The sequence below is a fragment of the Trachymyrmex septentrionalis genome, unplaced genomic scaffold (genome assembly GCF_001594115.1).
Source record: "Trachymyrmex septentrionalis isolate Tsep2-gDNA-1 unplaced genomic scaffold, Tsep1.0 scaffold11, whole genome shotgun sequence".
Taxonomy (NCBI): domain Eukaryota; kingdom Metazoa; phylum Arthropoda; class Insecta; order Hymenoptera; family Formicidae; genus Trachymyrmex; species Trachymyrmex septentrionalis.
In genome coordinates this window covers 2756131-2778898 of record NW_017304228.1, presented here as the reverse complement: position 1 = coordinate 2778898, position 22768 = coordinate 2756131, and the positions used below count along the sequence as shown (strand labels likewise).

Here is a 22768-nt window from a genome sequence, read left to right as displayed (position 1 = left end):
TATATATATGTTTGTAAATACGTTCCTTTTATTTCTTTTTGAGAGAATAAAATATTTATTTTTCAACAACTTCAATAAAACTCAAAACTCATAAATTTCAAATTTTTTGAAGTGTTTTAAATCCCAAAAATCCTCGAATTTTTTTGACTTGATGTAATGCTAATTAAGATTCCTCCGACCATTCATTCATCACAAATCTTTAAATTGATGGCATCAGAAGCGAAAAAAAAACTAAACTATTATATATTCTTGCGGAATATCTATGTTAAAATAGAAATGTTTTAAATAAAATATTATTTATATTTAATAGTACATATTTATAAAATAATAGCGAAAATTCGTTTCATGTTGTAGAATGAAATCGTACTTATTTTAATCTGACTGCTGTTATATAGGCTGTTGCGTTTTCTGGTAGACATAATTTTGATATAGATATGTTATTTGTTGATTACCAAAGCACAAGAAGTTTTCTAAATTTGATATATCTATTCTATCGATTGCAAATGTTTTACTTAGGTCCGATTGCACCAACGTTACTTAAGCTTAAAATTATCTCTCTCGTTTTGAAGCGAAAGAGAGATAGAGACAGAGAGAGTTTCAAGCCTTGCTTAAAGTCAAAGTGACGTTGATACAATTGGGCCTTAAAGCCGAAAGAGAGGGAGCGAATTTTAAGCCTCGCTTAAAGTCAAAATAACGTTGGTGCAATCGGGCCTTAAACAAATACTGACATTTTAATATAAATTGCAAGAATTTTTTGTGTATTTTTCTCGCTTCTGACGTCAATCCAAGATGACTGCATTGAATAGATAAGAATCTTAATAAAAAACATTTAAACAGAAAAAACATTTAAAATTATGATAAACAGATAAATACTGGATCTAAGAAAAATTGATCTATGGAAATAATAAATTTTATGTAGTGCACTGTGCACTTAAAATATGTTATAATAATCTGTTATTATCTTAAAGCTATTAACGACTGTGATTGAGTAAATATTACACCAATATTTAATCTGAAAAGAATTAAATTCAGTTCTATTCTCTCTCTCTCTCTCTCTCATGCATTTTTTATTATTACGTAATAACATAACTCAATAGTAAGAAATGAAAATGATTCTAGAATGATCCGTATTAGAATTATTGCGCGATAAATTACACGATTTTCTGTTCAAATATCAATAACAAGTATCAATAAAAATCATAAGAAAATTAATAGACGATAGTTAACACAATTTATATACAAATAAGGACTTATCACGCAAGAAGAATTAAACGACAATGATTTAAAAGGTGAGCGGTTTGTTTTTAAAATCTAATAGAGGAGAGAGAGAGAAAGAGAGAGAGAGAGAGGGAGAGAGCTTTTTCTTGAATACAATTTATATTTTCTTTATTCTGTCAAAATATATTTTTTCCATTATTACACAGTAAAAAACATTTTATATTTATGTAAAAAAATAATGTTACATTTACAAATATTTAATAAGTATTACCAAACTGTTATCATTTGGTAATATTAGATTTGGGTAAGTTAACTTTTTTTTTTACTAAGTTAAGTTAAAGTTAACAGCCCTGAAAATTTAACTTAATTAAAAATATAAGTTAGTCCATAATAAAATTAATTGAATTAGAAGCTAATAAAAAAAATAATTAAAAAGTTAAAAGTTAAATTTGGTTCAAACGAATAACTAAAAAAAAAAAAGAAAAAGTTTGATTATTTTACATAATTTTTCGTATTTTTCCTTTCTTACAGCTTATTTATTAAAGAATTTGGTTATTTTTTTTTGTTCACAAGTAACGATTATACAATATAAAATTACTAAATTATACTCATTAGCCTCTCGTATTGTATCTAAGGATTGACTTCAAAAAATTCAAATTAAAAATTAATAGTTACTAATAAAATGTAACTAAATTAAGTTAAAAAGTTAAGGGTCTAAAATATAACTAAGTTAAGTTAAAATTAATTAACTTTTTAACTTTTTAACTTAACTTTCATCTGTTTAACTTAGTCTTATCCAACCCTGGGTAATACTTACTAAATATTTATAAATGTAACATTATTTTTTAATAAACAAACATTTGATTGACATTTGTTCTAATAAAATGTTTCATATATATATATATATATTTTAATCTTTCGTTTCTGCATAATTTGGTACAAAAAAATTTCCTGTACTTATATTACCTTTAAGGATGATCATATAATATTAGCCTATTCAAAGGGTAATATAAGCATTGGACGGGTAATAAGAGCCGCCATCATTTCAACATATGCATTAAAATAATCAATTTGAATTGCTAAGATATATAAAACATCAACAAATGTATCAAATGGTAGGGATAAGATTTTTTTATTCTTCAGTATGCTAGATATATCAAAATGTTTCCTTAAAGGTGCTCATAATACCCGATCCTACTCTCTTATATATCCGATGAATACAAAAATTTATAATTGAGTTTCAAATTGTATTTCACAAAAAAATTATGAATACTTAACGAGTATTCATATTCAAACAAAATATAAACTGAAAAAAAAGCTCCATAAGCAATCGTTATCTCTTAACTATATACTTTGATGATTTTAAGTAAAAAAAAATAAATTTTATTTATTTTTGTCATTGTAATATTTAAATTTTATAAAGGGAACTTAGAAAAATATTTTAGAAAGGTATACATTTTTTATTTATAAGTTTATCTATTTGACAGAACGCCATACATATTTCGATATAATTCCGGTTATATGACAGTAATGTTATAAATATTTTATAGGATATCTTGGGCGCGATTCATTATGGTCTGTGGACATTAAATTCCGAGATATATTATTTATTCTCAATAGAAATGTCTTTATTTAATCTATAGATTAAACAAGGATGCCCATCGTATAAGTCGCGGACTAAGCGCATGGTGCAATCGCGTAGCCATTGTTTTTATAGATTTCTGTTTTCTCTTGTAGGCTTGCAAGCTATGTGCAGATAATACAGAATAAAAGTGAATACGAAATGAAAATATTCGCACGTAATTATATTTAAAAAATATTCATTCAAATAGAATGAAAAAATATTTATTTGTTTCTTAACAAATAAAAAAGAAATGTATTCGAATGAGTATTTTTATTCATTTTTTATTTATTTATTCGAATATCAGGTGTATTCATCGGACACACTATTCTATTACATATGCTAAATATTACAGAGGCATCGCTTAAATTAAAAATGTAAGAATAGTATCTAATTTTAGTTAAATTTAATATAATAATTGTGTCGATTTAACATAAAATTTGTTTCTAAATTACCCAATTTAGCGTAAATGTTAAAAGTATTACGCTTCTTGTGTTAATTTTGTACATATTTGTGTTACTTTCTTACATATTCATCTTATGTTAAATTAACACAAAAATTTGGGTGCAAACCGCATGGAACATGTGAAATGCATTAAATTTAACACAAAATTTTGATTGTGTATAATAGCTTTACGTTATGTGAAAGTTGTACTATCTCGAAAGATATAAAAAAATAGAAGGAATTAAAAATAAAAATTAAGAAAATAAACTTTATTGTATCAGTGGTAATTGGACGGAGTCCACAATTACCAGTTTGTGATTTGTGTGCAAAATTGATTTATTGGAAACGCGCACGTCCATGAAAGAGAAATATTCAACTAATTTGCGTCGCTAATAAACTGAGGTGACCATGTCATAATTACGCCATTAACGAAACATGGAGTCTTGTATCATAAAAATGCTTAAATGCTCTCTTAGCATAAAGGATTAAGTTGGTAATTTTGCAGATAGATATAGAATGAATAGCTAAGATGCTATATGATATATTTCGAAACAGATTTCTGTCCGCTGTAAAATCACGTTAGATCTGTTTTCAAGTTAAATAGCAATCGTAATTTAAAAAAAGTTTAAATAGTTATTGTAATTTTATATATAGGCGCCTTAAAATCTTTTTTGTATCTTTTCTCGATTTACGCTATTATGTATTACAAACAATTATTTAAAAAAAAAAAACATAAATACGTTAAAACTAAAGCAGAATCCAATTGAAATACTTTTAATCTAATATCTATGATATATGTTCCTCCTGTGCCCTCCTTTATGCTAGCTAACTCTGGTGCAATTGTTTCTGACGCGCCGTAATCGTGTATTTAGTAACTTTCTCGCGGCACACTTCGCGATGCCGAAGGTGGTCTCTCTCATGTCACTTTTCCGTCTCCTCTTTTTCTCTTTTTGTTTCGAAGACCTACCATTTACTTACCTGTCTGTTTACGTAATACACGTAATCGACCGGAGAAGCTACGCTACCTCGAGAGAGCGAGAGAGAAATTTACGCGACTCGATAAATCTTAGCTAAATCTCGATTTGCACCAGAAAATGCTTTATCGTTACCGATATTATCTCTCTTAATCATTCAATGATGATACATGCAGGAAAATATAGTAAATCATATGATGGCAGATTTTCGATATAATAAAATTTCAACGATAAGAAGAGAAAATATTAATAAGAGCCAAATTATAAATAATAATATAGATTTTATCATATTTACTATATTATATAGTAAATCATATAATGGCTTCTATAACAATTAGATTTTTCTTATTAGGTCCCTTTGTGTTGCTAATTAAATCGAACGCAAATGAAAACTTAAAATAAATTTTTAGATAAAAAAAATTTTATTAAATGTTTCATATAATTTATATGTTTTATGCTACCTATGTATTATCTAAGCCATAACGCTTCGCTTGTCTTAGCACTGAGACACTATCGTGTTTCCAGAAAAATGAAAAATTTATACTTAAATATCTGTTTACTTACACATACAAAATATATCATTTTACTAAGAACAGATTCTGATTTCTTAGTTCTTTTTTTTAAATATAACGATTGTCTTTAAGAATCTTAAAAATTATTTTTTTAATAATAAATCTTAAAAGGTGATTCTTTAGTAAAGTGCCAAAAATTTGCAAAATCACAAATATCTACATAATTTAGATAAAATATTATAACCAGGTAAATATCTTAATAAAATAATATGAAATATATGATAGTAAATCAAGAGTTACATCTTCAGCAAAAAAAAAAATGACGTTACTGTTCATCTTTCAAAATTAAATGTATGTAAGTTTATGCATATATTGTACAAATATCTTTTTAGAATTACTGTTGACCTATTATTTTGATGTGACCATTAAAATTATAATTTTTCCTATTTTTTTTTTTAAATCTATGGTAATATTTATGTGCAAATTGTCAGAAAAGCGTTTCCGTTCTTTATCTGTCGCTAGTCTGTAAATCTGAATCAATACAAAATCATTAATTACTCAATGACATACTTGGCACTGATAATCAGTGAAGTTCAACTAAAAAAGGAGAAATTAGAGCATTATATAATATTATTGTATATAAAATACTGATATTTGCATGTTAATTTCAATTTTTCAATACCATATTGAATTTATGCACTAAAATACAATGTTAGTTAAATCATATAATAAAGATCAGCTAGATTAATGATCTCACATTTCATTCACTGATTACCAGTGGCATACTTGGCACTGATATCAGTGATTATCCACTGATTCAGATTTAGAGAGTAAGTTATATATTAAAAAGTTATATTTTTAATATTTTTCTCTCACATTTTATCACTAATCTATCCTTTAGAATTTTATACACGTCAAATTCGATACTCAACTTTATTATACATATAAAGTGATTATTATATAAAGCGATTTATTATATAAAGAAATTAGATATTTCTATGGTAACTCGATTTATTAAAGAACCATCTTAAAATTCATTTATTATAAAATTTAAATAATTTCATTATTATTTATATCAAAACAAAAATTAATTTTTCTTTTGAAAAATATAAAATTTCATCGCGCGAAGAAACAACTTTATATATTATAATAAACAAATCGAATTAGTTTTTAATATGTACAATAATCTTGGTTGGAGTATTAATCTAGTTAGGTTTCAGAATATATATATTTTAAATAAATTTGAAGCTTATGATAGAAGTTATAATAGATTTATCAATATACATATAAACTTTTGAAATATATGAAATACTTATGAATATTTAAATATGGTTTGCAATTTTATGTGTATAATCATTCCAATAGACATAAATATTATATTTGCGTAAAGGAAAGCCCCCTATTATGAGATAGGCCAATATGATATAGCGGCTTTTTGCTAAACTAATAAACGCTATCTATTGATTCCACCATGAATTTATTGCTCTTGGATTGAAAACTATTTAGTAGAAAATTCATTATTAGATCCTGCCTGTCATTGTAAGACAAGATTTTAGAATTTGGATCTTCAGTTTCATTGAGATGAGCATTTAAACCTTGTTTATTATTTAATAAATAAATATTTGACAATAAATTCTTTATGTAATGATAGAGATCGTACTAGTAGAAAAATACAGGATATTGAATTGTTTAATTACAGAAGTTAAATTTGACGATTGTAAAATAAGGCGTAGAAATCGTAATATGAGATACCCAGGGTACTTTTAATATGAAATAACCCATGCTCCTATGTTATAGTGAAAATCATTGCTAAAGTATAAATGTTATTGTACAATAATAATAAAAAAGACAACCGGAATGAACGTCGAGTGCCTATATCATCTGCGATGCTTGATTTCAATTACCTGAAAACGAGTTCTGGATATCATCTGGGTATAATTTTTTAAATTCTGCCTGTAGAGCATTTTAGCATTTACCAAAAATGAACTCGGTATCTCATAGGGACCTTTTCTCTATCTACGTATCTGGATATTTTGCTATTATGAAAATTATATAATATGATCGATACATATATACCTAAGAAATGAAAACAAAATAAAAAAGTCAAGCAAAGAACGCAAAATAGGACATTAAATAAATTAATATTTATAATAATTTTATAGTAATTTTACATTACGCAAATTATGTAATATAATTAATTATTCAGACACATTGAATATGTTAGATATTCAAAGAGTTAACATGAAAGATGACTTCTAACAAAGCCATTGCTATGAGAAAATTAATTAGATACCTTGTCATTGAAAGTATTCATAAATCCGGATCTACAATAGGTATTTTTTAAGTTTTAAGCTGTAAGAAATTGATCAATTACAGTTGAATGCGAGGAAAATAATTGACTATGATTTGTCATTTCTGGCTTAAGGCTTAAAAACCTATTGTAAATCCGAGCTAGTACTTTCAATAGTAAAGATCTACACGTCTTTATATGTTACACAATCAATCTAATCTAAAAACGTTACATAATAAAAAAATTCCTTAATGTTTTCAGTAAAAGAATACTGACAGATAATAAACATATTTAATGACCACATTGATCATACTTTGATGTAAAAGAATAATTCTTGTTCATAGCTGCACAATGCAAAAAGTCAACTCGGCGCGTCTTTACACCGCTTTAACAATCACCATGCCTGATTCGCATGCATTAAGTGCACTTATCAAATATGAATTAACTAACTACGTAACTGTATGTACGTAGATTCGTATTCACGATCGAGCGCATAAATACGCCCACATATACAGTCAGTCGCTCGACTATGTACAGCTATCTTCCTTACATCGAGATTAGAGCTCAGTGTGTCAATGGCAATGTCATCGTAGTCGTCGTTCAATGAAAAGAACGAAATGTTAACTCGAACATTCTGGGAGTGACCGTTACTTCGACCCACTAACAGAAGACATATACCACACAAAATTGGCACGGGGCGTGAGCGTATTAAAAAACGCATATGAACACTTGAAAAGAAATTAAGCCAGAATAATTAATTACACAAGACATAGTATCAAAGAAAAAGTAATAGCTTTCTTTCGAAATTGTAATTTTTATTTGCACTGTATCTTTATTGTTGTATTATATAAGAGACTATAAGTAATATTATTAGGTATAAATCACCTCTCAAAACAGAGAGAAATTATTGATCAACTCAATAATATGGAGAGTCTAAGATAGAGATAAGTTATCGCAAACATTTGTACTCTTTGATCAATTTGCAATCGATTTTTTTTTATTGATTTCAGAATCGCATATAATAAGAGAAATTATTAGTAAACAGAAGAGATCCTCTTTTTTTTTGTAGCAATATTAATGCTGATTATAATTGAAATTTTATTTTTATGCGACAGAGTAAAAACAGCTTAGCTTTTCAAATTTAAATTTTGAAGTGATGACTCGGCAAAACGTCATTTCCTTCATGTCTTTATAAAGATTTCATTTATAATCTATACTATCCATTTCCATAGATTTCATTCAGAATCGTTATTAATACAATAAGAATAAGAGATTTATCTCGTTTTCTATTGAAAGCGTCATTGAGAATAATACAAATAAGTCGATATACAAAAGAAATTATTTAAAATCAAAAATATTAAAAAATTAGATTTTGGAACGTCTGTATTCCATAACTCCTAGGATGGAACGTATTAAAAATACGCTAAGACTGTTACAAATTATAAAATCAAAGGAAAAAAAGTAGACCTAATGGCAAAAAAGTTAATGTCCTATTATAGGGAGAAAAGTATGCAAAAGAAAAAAGTTAAATTCCTAAAAATTCCTATTGTTGCACAAATGTAGTTATATTCAACAGTCATATTAATTAAAATAGCAGATTTGAATTTTATACTAATATCAGTTTAAATCTTTTTTCTAGCTGTAAAGTCATGTATGTTTATTTTAATAAATAGAAATTATAATTTCTCGTGCCATTTTATGTTAACTAAATAATGAAGTTTTATTAATTTCTTTTAAAAAAGTTCTCACAATATTAATTTCATTAAAATCCAATCTTATTTATGGTAAAATAAAATTTTATTACTATAATAAATAAACTATTTAATCATTTAACCCATTTTGTATACTTTTTTCCTTATAAGTAGGACATTAACTTTTTTTGTAATTGGATCTATTTTTGTTTTGATTTTATAGAATTCATAACTGTTTTAGCGTATTTTTAACACATTCTATTCATATCCTAAAAGCTACAGAATACAGGTGTTCCAATATCTATTTTTTTAATACTTTTGAATATAGCTTTTTTATTATAATTAATAATCAAAGGCGACATAACATCATAAGTAATATTTGTTTACGAATATTTCAACTTTTTTGTCGCAACTTAACCTCGGAAAATGACAAACGCCAAATTTTCTCAAACTTTTTCCTTTTTGCTTGTCGTGTCAAAGTATATTTATATAGATGATTTTTTTAATTAAACATTTTTTTTTATTTTATGTTAATGATTTACACATTGAACATGTTAAAATTATGCTAAGACAATTACTCTATATTTTCTGATTTTGACGTGATGTTTAAGTTAGTATTGTCTTGTTCAAAATTAATTAATCTGTTATATGTTTTAAATTTTGGCACACATATAAACACGAAAGTTATTATTTTTGTGTTTTGTGTGTCTGATCAAATTGAATAAATCGACAAGATCTATTTTTAATAAGATGTGACTTTATATATATATATATATAATATAAATTATATTCTCTAAATCTGAATCAGTGAATAATCACTGATATCATGTTTGCCACTGGTAATCGATGAATCAAATGTGAGATCACTAATCTAGCTAATCTTTATTATGTGAATAATAAACTAACTTGTTTTAGTGGATAAATTCAATGAATATGGTATTGGAAGATTGAAATTGACGCGCAATTAGTATTTTATCAGCATCTTAATTATATAAGGCTCAAATATTCTTTTTTGAAGATGGACTTTACTGATTATCCAGTGCCAAGTATACCACTAGGTAATTAATGACTATCCACTGATTCAGATTTAGAGAGATATATTTGCGTAAAATAAAAAATTAATTATACTTTAATGATAAACGATTATAGAATGTTTTTACAGCGACATCTAACATCTTTCGAGATTTACTTCTTATCTCACTCTTTATATGTATTTAATAGTTTAAATAAGAAAAATTATGCATGTTTTTTATTTATGAAAAAAATTATGAATATTACATGAAAATAATTTATGCCATATAGTTTACTCATTGTTAGATATAAATTCATTCGAAAGAAATCGACTTCTTCAGTATAATCCGAGATTTCGAGTACAGAAGAGCTTTGGGACAGTAAGGAAATAAACAACTTTCTGCCGCAATTTTAAGCAAAAGAACTTATCCGCAGAGAGCAACGATCTCTCTTAAATATTACATACTTTCAACACTTGTTCTCAAGTAATTGTATCTTGTAAACAATCTTTTTTTATTGAATAGTGTTACAAAATAAGTATAGTGCATTCAACAGGAATTATTACAATCAAAAATTTCTTCAACTACTTTCGGTAATCCACTAAACTGTATTCCTAACACACCACGTGTTCTCACATGATATCTAAAATATCGCTGTCTTTGAACACGATATTTTACAATATATAATTTTAATCAGATTAATTATTTCAAAATATTAATCTTTTGAGGAAAAATTTTCTAATAAAACTGAAACTTTCTAATAAAGTAACTTTTAGGGATTTTTAGAATCGTTAAATTCGATTTTCGTTTTAAAATTCAAAAATTTAAATTTTTTTTTAAATTTGATTATCGCTTGAAATACATGTGTGAAGCACCTCATCTTTTAGCATCACAAGTTTTGATAAAAGTTCCATTAGCACCCGCAATAGTTCTATTATAATTATAGTTTCTATAGTTCCTGATAGGTTTTATAAATAGTTCCGTTGATTTAGTTAAAAAAATAACACTTGAAAATTTGCGGTGCTAACTTCCCGTGGCACCGTAAGATTCGAAAAAATCAATTGAAAACCATGAAATTGTATAATTCTCAATGATTTCTACAGTTCCTGATAAGTTTTAACAATAGTTCCGGTCTCTAAATTATTTTAAATAAATAAATAAAATTTCAATATTTCAGTGGCTAATATTATAAATAAATAAAAATTAAAAAAAAATAAATTAAACCAGCGCGCTGGCACCGCACCATAAGAGTAAAGTACCTTTTAATAGCCAGTTCCAGCCGACTTTTTGACATTTTCCTACAGTTCTACAATAGTTCCGACGATTTTTATAGATTTCGCTCAGAGTTCTAGTCTCTAAGTACTTTTTAATAATAATTAAATCCGCGCGCTGGCATCGCACCACAAGAGTAAAGTACCTTTTAACAATCAGTTCCAGCCTTTTTGGCATTTTTTTATATAACATATAATATTACATGACTCTTTCGACAATTCAACACGTTAATTTTCCTTTAATCTTTTAATTTCAAACGGTGTACAAATACGTTTTAATAAATCGATATATATGTCCGAAAGACATATGCATTCATACGCCGAAATAATGAATATGCAATTTTTATCATATTATTTTACGTATATTTTCTTTAAATTCGCAATAAATTTTTTACAAGTTTAAAATGCTAGTATAAAGTTGACGAAAAAATTTAATTTGTAAAATTATTATTTTTTTCAGTTTGATTGTGTTGCAAATACGAAAGTAACCAATGCTCATGACCATATTAAAAGCACTTGTACTTAAAAATTGTAAAGGAATACTTTCTCCAAGTTTGACCGTAGTTGCCGCTTCTCTTACATACAATTAGTTAATATCCTTATATTACTTACAGAAGTGTTCAAACTAATGGAAAACGCTGAAAAATCAGGAACTGGCTGTTAAGGGGGTTATAAGGCAAATGCAATATGTTAAAAATTATTTGAGAAAATTATAGATTATTCTAAACTGCATTTAAAAATAATATAAAAAAATTAGAGACAGTTGACCACCTGGATCAAAAGTTATTTCAATAAAAAGTATTTTTTAAATTTGTACTCTAATAGAAATATATGAAAATGTATTATAAAATAAAGATAAAAATCTCAGTTTTTTAATATAAGTATTTTATGAATACCAAAAAAAATGTATGCAAAGTTACATTGAAATGCAGACAATAATTGTCTAGTAAATAAACAAAATATTTATTTGTTATAAACTAATTAGTGAATCTTAATGAAACTTTGCATAAGTCATTTTTAGTACTTGAAATATTTATATTAAAAAATTTAGATTTTTGTTACCTTTAAAATTTCTGTTTATAACAATAAAACTAATAACAAATAATATAAATAATCTATAAAAATATGTTGCTAAATAAAAACAATGTTATCAACATAACTCACATATATGTAGTTTAAAGCATAAATATTAATATATGTGTAAATAGTAATATTTATGCCCTTATAACCTCTTAAGGTGTTTTACTCTTGTGGTGCGGTGCCAGCGCGCGGATTTAATTGTTATTAAAAAGTACTTAAAGACTAGAATTCTGAGCAAAATCTATAAAAATCGTCGGAACTATTATAGAATTATAGGAAAATGCCAAAAAGTCGGCTGGAACTGGCTGTTAAAAGGTACTTTACTTCGAACAAATCATTACATAAGTCAAGTTCTATGAAAATCACGCGAGCAGTTTATAAAATAACAGCGATTCCAAATGAAATCGCCGGTTCACAAAAAATGAAGGTCAAAGTCTGTTGCTGCATAATATGTCCTCAATTATATGTAAATTATGTGTGACCCATGCTTTGCATTTTTTGTCTTTAGAAGATTTATTTATTTACAGGTCTATTTTTTAAATCTTATAGTTCTTCTTTGAATGGAAGAACTATACACTAAAACTTTTGTTTGTATTAAAATTGCGGATAAACGGGCCATTTAAGTTTTTTTTAAATTTTATGCTTAATTTTATATATTATTTGTGTTACTTTTATTTATCTTCTATTAAAATAATATCAAATAAAATTGAATAAGGCTCCAATGATTAAATCAATAAAGATTTATGATGCCAATGAGAACCAAACACTGTTGTACTTGATATCAAATATTATATATATGCCAATCATCGATTGCAGACGTTTCAACCATAAGATTTCGTCATCTTCAGTGTGTCGATAACATTTTCGGAGTCAAATTAATTCGTTGTGACGATATAGACGCATATAGTTAGTGAAATCTGTCGTTAGGCTAGTCCAAATTTGAGAACTTCATATTCGTCTGTTATACTTAGCTGGATATCCAAATATTAATTCAGTCATTTAAGATAAAATTAAGTTTATAAGTGAAATTTTTAATAAATTATTCATAGTCAAAATATTAAAATTAATTATATCAGTTAGATAACCTTACTTTGTACTCAGCATAACGATGATCCATTATAAACGCGATATGATTATAACTATATCTTAAAAGTGTATGAGAGGACGTTTCGCATTCTTATTGTTTATAAGTTTTAATGTTAAAATAATATCAAAAGTTAAGTGGACTGTTTGAGACACGTGAAGTATATTAAATTTAGCACAAATTTTCTAATTATATAAAATTTGTTATAATTTATTATTGTATTTTTTACCTCAAAGTATAACACTGTTTTAGCGCCTCTATTATAGTGGTTTTCTCATTCTATTAAAAATATTCACAATCTTCAGCACTATTCTTTCAAAAGTACAAACAGAAAATAATTCTTACTATATTTTACTTTCAGATTCTATTCAAGATGACGAGCGTAGTGACAAATCTGGTGCATAGTTATAGGGACCTTATGGACAATCAGTCCGGTAAGTCCATTGCATTTTAATTATATTCTAACATATTTTAACTCTCGCATCCAAAACTTTTCTGCATTTTTTAAACTAATATATAATTATAATATAGAACTTTTTTAATAAATTTGTAAAGGCTAATGAAAAATGGATCGAAATTATCATATCAATCCTCCTATGTTAAGATAGAATATTATAAGCATACATTATTATTCAAAAATTGTTTCAAAAACTCGTTTGCTGTTATCATTCTAAAATTAGCTGTTACGAAATGAAGATCGAAAATTACAGTCATATCACCGTAAAAATAGATTTCTTTCACTTATCATTTAAAAATATATTTTTTTAATAAAATGAAAAAGTTATGAAAAAACCACAAATATTTGAAGTAATATAATGAATTTGACAATTTAAAGCCTGGATCAAAAATTATTTCAATAAGAAGACATGCTCTTTTAAAAAATATAATTAAAATGAGCAAATTATCATTTAAACTATAAAATTGTATTGTTAAATATAAATATCGACTTTATTAAACTATTTTATATGTATATAACATTTATTTTTATAAAGTGTAAATTTCTAATTTCAATCATTTTTTTGCAGAGACTACACACACACACACACACACACACACACACACACACACACAGAGAGAGAGAGAGAGAGAGAGAGAGAGAGAGAGAGAGAGAGAGAGAGAGAGAGAGCGTACGTGTGTGTATTCTTAAAAAATTGATCGTGATGTCGTTTATTCTATTAATTTAAATACGTTAAATATATTAATAATATGGAATATGGGCAGTGGTGATAACAATTAAATCGATAATTAATTTGTTATTAATTAAGTGCAATGCCTGTATCACATCGCAACGACATTCGATTTTACAATATAAAGATATCTGTAGTCACATTTAAATCTCCGAAGATTTTCATAATCTTTTCTCTCTGAAAAGATTTGCACGATGCTAAATTATTAAGGAAGAAAAATTACCAGCGTCGTGACTGACATTTTTAAAACAAACATTAACAAACATGAATTGGCGCAAATATAGAAATTTTTTTTAACAGTCGTTCTTAGACTTCTCGAGCTAACATTTCATCGAATCTGTTCACTGAACAGCAATAACATCATATGGAATTCTAATTTCGACACAAAAAAGTACGTATTAGAAGCCTTTTGAGTATGGAATCGAATGGCGATAAAAAATTGTTCGCTATATTTTTGCAAGATTTAATAAATTCATGAGATTTACAAATAGCTCTTAATACGTTCCGTATGGACATCGTTGTGTCAATAAGCCATGTATTCACAAATTAAGGTAATCGCACGGTGAAATCTCTCCTTACTTTACCGGTATTGTGTAATACCAGTAATTTCGCAAATATGCTAATAGAGGAGATGAAGTAGAGGACATTTACGTAACGCGGCCCATTAAATGGCCCAGTATTGGATGTTCAATTAAATGACATAACGTTCGTGATATGTTAACGGAAAAAAAAGGCGATCGCATTTAGCACCCGATGTTTTTGCCGATCGAGTGAACAAAAAAGCTGTGCAAATTTATTTAAGAGATTGTAAGGACGATGGAGCTTTTTGCCGGAAATCCCGCGAGTATTACAACCGAAATTTCAACGATTCCCAGAGTCTGTTTACCGCGCGTATTTTCACGGCGACGAGAAATCCTCCTTCCCCTCTTCAGAATCTTCCGGCATGGCGCGAGTCAATATCGTGTCGTAACATCGGCAAGCGTTCGCGTTTCTAATTTCTCCGAGAACCGTCCGGAATCCTTGACCGTCTGTTTTCCATATGAGTCTGACAAGTCATTCAGCCGATTCCTGTTTCGATATCTTTCGCGATATCCGCGTAACGATACGAGAGCAAAAACGAACTACTTTTGATAAGATCTTATTCGTTCGCCATTTTAGAGTTTAATTCTGAAGAAGTCTATTTTTAATAGTGTAACTTGAGAACTGTCAGTTCTCCTCAACGGAGAAAACTTTTTAGAACGGAAAGATCTATTCAAATTAATTTGAATTGAGGATTCGTGGATATAAATAGATGTATAATTAATGAGAAGATATATTTACATAATTTACGTTCTCAATTATTTCAGACATCCGTTTAACATTCTCGCGAGCAAATTGAAGGTTAAAGTGAAAGTAAAATCCGAAAGTAAAAGTATATGAAAAGAACAGTTTTGCTGAAGTATCTAAAAATTTAGATAGATACAGATCTGAAAATAATTTTGTTGAATCAGAATTATGTAGAATTACTTGTTTCCACTAATGTAAATTAACTTTAATAATCTCGGTTTGACTTTATCTTTTTTTAATTTTTAGAATTAGAAAAAGATGAAGAATTGAACCGAGATTAAAGTTAATCTACATTGATAGAAATGGGCATTAACATTCTAGCAACTACAATATCAAGAGACACGGTAGTGTCTCGCGCCAAGTGAGAGCGCAGCGCGAAACCGCCCCGTGTCTTTACGCGAATCAGCGAGTTGCGGGCATCTGAAATTACCGGTTTTTTTATAAAGGATTGATCAAATTCTGAATATGAGCTCAATCGACAGTTTGAGTTTCTCAAAAAGTCATCTCCTTTTCATATTTTTGATGATAGATGACACTCGTTTATTGCTGTCATTTATCGTATACGTGTGAAATGAACGGTTTGACATATCGATACATATAAATTGTATTGTCCATTAAGCTGCTGTTCATAATGTCTTTATGGAATTTTAATTTTAATATAAAATTAAAGTAAAAAATTTTTTTAAAAAAGGTAACTTTGTTAAAACATTTACTTGAATCTAGATAATAATTTATTAATTAGTTAGATTATTAATTAGTTAAAAGTCTATAACATAATTATTTTGATGGTCCAAACAAAATTATTTTTTAATCTGTAGCTAATTAAATTTTTTAATATTTTATCAAAATTATATTGGATACTTCGTATATAGTTGGAAAATTTATGTTAAATTCAACACATTTAATGTGTTTACTCAAATTTATGTGTTAATTCAATACAAAATAGTTGGAAAATTTGTGTTAAATTCAACACATTTAATGTGTTTACTTAAATTTATGTGTTAATTCAATACAAAATGGATATATTAGAAAGTAACACAAATAAACGCAAAAAAATTAACCCTGACATAGTTTATAAGTAAACTATGGAAGCATATTTTTTCAATAAAATTAAAATTTATGACGTGTTAAATTAATAATTACGTACTTTATTCATTCATGATATCTGACTTTTACCCCCGCCTTTTAGAATTTATACATATTTTGAAACACATTATTTTTACGTTATTTATTCACTTATAATTGTATTTGATACTAAAAAATGTTGAATATCAATTTAACACAAGATATTTAAATAACATAACTATGTTAATTAAATTAACACTCGAATTTGTTAAAAAATTCAACACAAAATTTTCACAAAAACGTGAGTGAACCGTTTCTAACATAAATACAAAATTTTTTACTATGTAGCAAGGAAATTGAATAAAGGAAAGGTATAACTTACTGACAAACATTTTAATTATTAACGTGATTAAAACAAAACTGTATAGAGATGATTAAAAGATCAATCTCGCAACACTTGTCGACAATTACGGGGTATACGTCTATTCCAGAGAATTGAGAGAGCTAACGTAAATAATGGACGACTGTGGCGTCGATACGGCATTGACGGGGTAAGATCGGCGTTATCTTTAATTAGGGCGTGACGAGAGCAAGAAAATTGCACAGTTGTCTGACGTTTCGCCGCCGCGTCTTGAAATCGATGAAAGCGATCCGTTAATGTGGCGACCAATATATATATATAAATATTTTTTTTTTCCTTTTTTTTTCCTCCCATTAACGCCTAGAGACGAAGAAGTTTTCGTGTTATACGAAAAACAGACGCAACTACGACGAAGCAGATCGACGTCAATAATCTGTAATCGGTGACGAGCTCGTATTTTCCGTTAATCGCATAAGCCATATAAACGCCTGCCATTTGCTCGATCATTGCAATACCCGTTTTTTTGCCGCATTGTTGATTTCATCAGTCTTCGCATAAGATGTTGCGTAATATCCGAATGCACGAATAGACGAAATTCGATTTCAATATTCACCGTCGCCTAGCCGGCTTCACTTTGTCATTACAGTTGCGTTCCTCGTAACTTGCTTGCTGAGATCCACTTTCTTTTCCGATACCAACCGGTATACGCTTGTTATTGGGACATTGTTTTCGTGTCGCCTTTTTCTCTCATCGATTGATAGACCTTCTATTGTGTATCCAACTTTTCTACAATATCGATCTTGCATCTTTTACGTAAGGTTCAATGGATGTTTTCAACGTTTTTTCGTAACCGTAAACTAAACGATCAAATTGGCATGTTAATTAATAACAGCGTGCTAAAACCGAAGCGTATAATATCGATGACATGCTGTACCGCTTCGTCAGCTTGTAATCGAGTCGTCGGTCAATTGTGTTGACTAAGAGCTCAAGCGTTTCGCTGAGAATGTTGAAAAAAACAGAAGAAGAGAGAGAGAAAAGAGAGAGAAAGAAAAAAATCGTTCCATGTATCGGTCTCGTAGGCATCCGTCAAGTCGCGCGAGTGCGAGGGGTAATTTAGTGGAAGCGACTGCTCACTCATTCGCGCCTCCTGCACGCACTCGCGCCTTTTTCTGCTTCCTCCTTGTCGAGGGTGGATAGAAAAATGGCGATGGCGTTTTCTAGAGTGCTCGGGAGATCGAACATATTGCTGCTTGAAAATCATCGCGGATAATACAAGGGTTGCCACAAAATTCGAAATCGGAGAAATCAAGGAAAAGTCAGGGAATTTTGCAAAATTTGCTAGAAAATTAAAATTCTTGGCTTACAAAGAAGTTTAACATATACATCACACCTACATAATTTTGGAATACTATCGGTTTAACAATCAAAAATGCAAGCGGTATCAGCAACATTAAATAGTAATTCACATTGCTATGGTAAATGTTCTCTCGATAAAATATTTAACCGTTTCCAAATCAGGACGAAAATACAAAAAATTTTTTAATATTATTGAAAGTCAAAGAAAATCATGAAATTTTGGAAATCAGGGAAAAGTTGGAATTTTAAAATGACAAATTTGTAACAATCCTGTAATGATCCTCTTTTAGGCGTGCATTTCAAAATCTCGTAATTCCAAAATATCCAAAATAAATGTCTATTTTGTAGGGTATATCACAATTCGGAAATCATCTTTCGTGGGCAGATAAAACTAAACTGAATTGAAAGGTTCTACATTATTTATACTTTCCAATTAATAAATAATTAATCTTTAAGTAAATAAATAATTTAAAGATACGCAAGTTGATAAGTGGGGTACTCGATTAGAACATCTTTAAAATAAATTTTAATTCTATAGTTATATTTTTTATTAGTATATTATGTTATAGTTAAATAATAAATTTGAAAATCGAACTCTCACTATTTAAAATAATAACAGTACCAACTTGAGGCTAATAAGAATCGACACAGGACGAGGTGTGTAATTTTAATGTGCAATGATGACTTAACTCCAATAACTTCGTAATGTCTTCTTTATTCAACATGAACGTTTCAACTCTCTTTTGAGCCTTCCTCTGCATACAAACACTTTCTTCATCAAATATCACGTCAATAAAACTCGGTAGTCTGTCAAGGCACGTTCGACACTCCGGAACATGAAGACTATAATTGTATTCGATGTCATTAATTTATCTGATATTTATTATATTCAAGAAATCCAAAGTTTCTAAGTATGCTTGTGAGTCCGTTAAGCGTCCACTTTAGATTTGGAAATCTGGAAAGTGGGTCAAAAAAGAGTCGAAACGTTTATGTTGAATAAAAAGAATACATCACGGAGTTATTATGAAGTTAAGTCATCATTCCACATTAAAATTACGCACCTCGTCCTATGTCGACTCTTATTAGCCTTAAATTGGTATTATTATTGTTATAATTAAATTTATATTAGTTGTCTCTATAAGATAGAACTGATAGAGGAATATAAAATATTGAACTTTAAAATTTATCGATATCTGCACTGTTAGATATAGAAAAATGTAATGGTAACTCCTTCCAATTCCTTGAATTAATAACATTTTACATTTAACTTCCATGTTAAAATATAAATCAATCCACATTTTTGTGGTTAATTTTAAAGTAAAAACAATGTCTATATTAACATACTTAGTAAATAAATGTACTTAGTAAAATAAGCTAAGTTTGAATCAAATTCAATACATTTTCTTGAGTAACATTATTTTAATTAAATTAATTACATATTAAACAGAAATGACATATTATACAGTGGCGATCTATAGAAATGATTAAAAATTCAAAACAAATATACAATTTAACATTATAAACTTAACAGTATAGACAATACATGCACTTTTTCCTTTTCCGGAACAAAGTATTAAAGAAAACTATATTTAGTGCGTACTGCAGTCAATCTCATCTTCTCACTTAAAAGTCAATGAATAATTAATATGGCCCTCTTCACTCGTTTGTGTTGAAATAATTAATAATTAAGAGATTTTTCAAAAAAAAGCACGAAACTTCAGTGACGTCCGATCTGACATTTTGCTATAAGTTTATTTTGTAGCCAATACCGGCGTTACAACATCAGCATATCCGACATTATCGTGGCAATGGTGTAATAAATTCTTGTTCGCAACGGTACTTCCTGTCGTCAGTTACGAATTTTGACCCGGTTACAAGTGCGCATTGCATGAGGTATTGCATAATGCGGAGACGACTTTTAAATTGTTATTGCGCGCTCCACTTTCCAATGTACATATGATATACCTTGCGAAATATCGATACTCTTTGCACAATCGGAATTTCGCTTTATTCTTCCATTGACCCTGCCCTCAAAATCTTTACCTTCTTTTTAAATGCTTTCACGCACTAATTTACCGCGGCTTCTTTTCATCCATAAACGTAATAAGTAGGTATACACCGAGAGAAATGTACGTATAACAATTTATTTTGTTGGTATGTGACTATTAAAAAATGTCTTACTTTTTCATTAAAAAATTATGTTGTTCTATAATTGAAATTTAATTATTACAATAACACAATTTTTTTTAATGAAAAAGTAAGAAAGTTTTTGATATAGTCATATATCAACAAAATAAATAGTTGTACATACCAAAACATTTCTCTCAGTGTAGATTGCGCATTCCCTAATCGTAATATCTCTATTAGAAAAAAATAAACATATCGATCAGCATCTTTCTTCAATTCTATTAGCATCTCTCTTTAACTCAATAATTTAGAGAGAAAGAAAGAGAAAAGGAAGAAAGGGAGATAGCGATATGATCAAGATTCAAGTCTGCCTCACTCTTTCTACACCGGTAGTTATAACTTCGGTTTAGGATTATGTGTAATCTATTTTTATTATATCTATTGTACATTTTCGTCTGTGATTGTCTTTCGTTTTTTAACGTTTAATATTTTATTCATATTTTCTTTATTTCCAGATTCCAGGGTGAATGATTGGGTAATGATGAGCAGCCCTTTCCCGACCCTGGCGATATGTCTGTCGTACGCTTATTTTAGCAAGGTTCTGGGACCGAAACTGATGGAAAATAGAAAGCCTTTTGATCTTCGGGGAGTCCTCATTATGTATAATTTCCTACAGACTCTCTTCTCCATGTGGATATTTTACGAGGTTTGTTTTTCTTATATTTCTGTAACGCCGAATTTACTGTCGCTTGACGATATTAACACACATTTATCATAACTATATTATGACAGCGAAATTCCTAAATGAAAATCTCCACACACATGTATATGTATTCTATTAATTATTAACAAGATCAAAATCAAATGCTATAGGATGTATGGCATAGGTGACATATAGGTAAGAATAATTGAAAGATAAGAATCTTTTGATTATTCTTATCCATGGGTGTATTCTGAGTTACACATAAAGTGCATCATTTGTTCTTGTTGTTTATTAATTAATAAAGAAGAATAAAACGTTACATCATGCGCTTCATGCGTAACTTGGAACGCACTCTATATTGTCATCTACATTATAGATTCCTGATAGACAAAATTTAAATAAAATTGAAGATCGAAATTAGATACCCCAAATTTATTCACACATCCAAGTATAATTCATTTTATTGCCGTTAGCAAACATTGGCGGAGTTTTCGGCAAAATTCACGATCCACAATCGTTATTTGCGGAGGTCGACAAGATTACTTCCATAAATTCGTAATCACGGCGATTTGACCGCGATTGTCTTTCTGTATACGCGGCGATCGACGAGGGAATTGCCTTTAATTATTTCTCCGCCTTTTGTTTCGACATGGTCAATAACTACTGTTGATTCCAACAGGCAACAGTATGCGGTTTCATGAAATAATTTCGAGAGAAATCGTGGTCTTCCGAGAATTCAAATAATCCTACCGAAAGAAACACTTTGCTGAGTCTATTTATGATAATTACTAAAAGCACTTTGAGATGAAATTCCGAAATAAATTACTTTTCCGAAGCATCAAATAAATACTTTTTTTACTTTTTTCTTCTCTTAATTTACTCATATTTACAAATAAATATCTAAATTACAGCTATATATATATCATGGAAACATTCTAGTAATAAATGTCTATAATCGAACAGTATCGTTTCATAAACACGTATCTAGATTGCAATTAAAATTTTTAATTTCTTTTTTTTTACGAACTTAATAACATTGGAATAAGCTAAAGAACTTAAAAATATGGCCGATTTGTGGTAATTGATTATTACCTATAAACGCAAAAAAAATAAATAAACAGTGTAAATGATGTACATATTGATTATGCATTATTTATCACTATTACAATTTAATCAAGACGTATTTCTTGCAATGAATTAATATCTATAGATTTCTGTCATATCCTGTTTCGCGAGCTTTTAAAAATGCTTAATTACTACACCTAAAACACGAATAATTTAAAGATAATATTATAAATACGAGAACAATAATTTTTTATATAATTCAAAAGATTTACTTTGTTTGAATAATTAAAAGTTCATGTCAGACAGTGGAGAAATTATATTTTTATAATGTATTTATTGCACTATTTATTATATGCTTATTCATATTTATTTTTTATTTTTTA

General features: G+C 28.2%; 1 protein-coding gene across 1 annotated transcript in view; it reads left to right on the top strand.

Annotated features, from left to right (window-relative positions):
• Window positions 1–22768, top strand: part of LOC108751003 (elongation of very long chain fatty acids protein AAEL008004-like) — a 47134-nt gene that overhangs the window by 18186 nt on the left and 6180 nt on the right. Inside the window, exons 2-3 of the mRNA XM_018490926.1 lie at window positions 13557–13629; window positions 21133–21323. Of these exons, the coding sequence (XP_018346428.1) occupies window positions 13569–13629; window positions 21133–21323 (252 nt within the window). The 5' untranslated portion in view covers window positions 13557–13568. The remainder of the gene's footprint in view (window positions 1–13556; window positions 13630–21132; window positions 21324–22768) is intronic.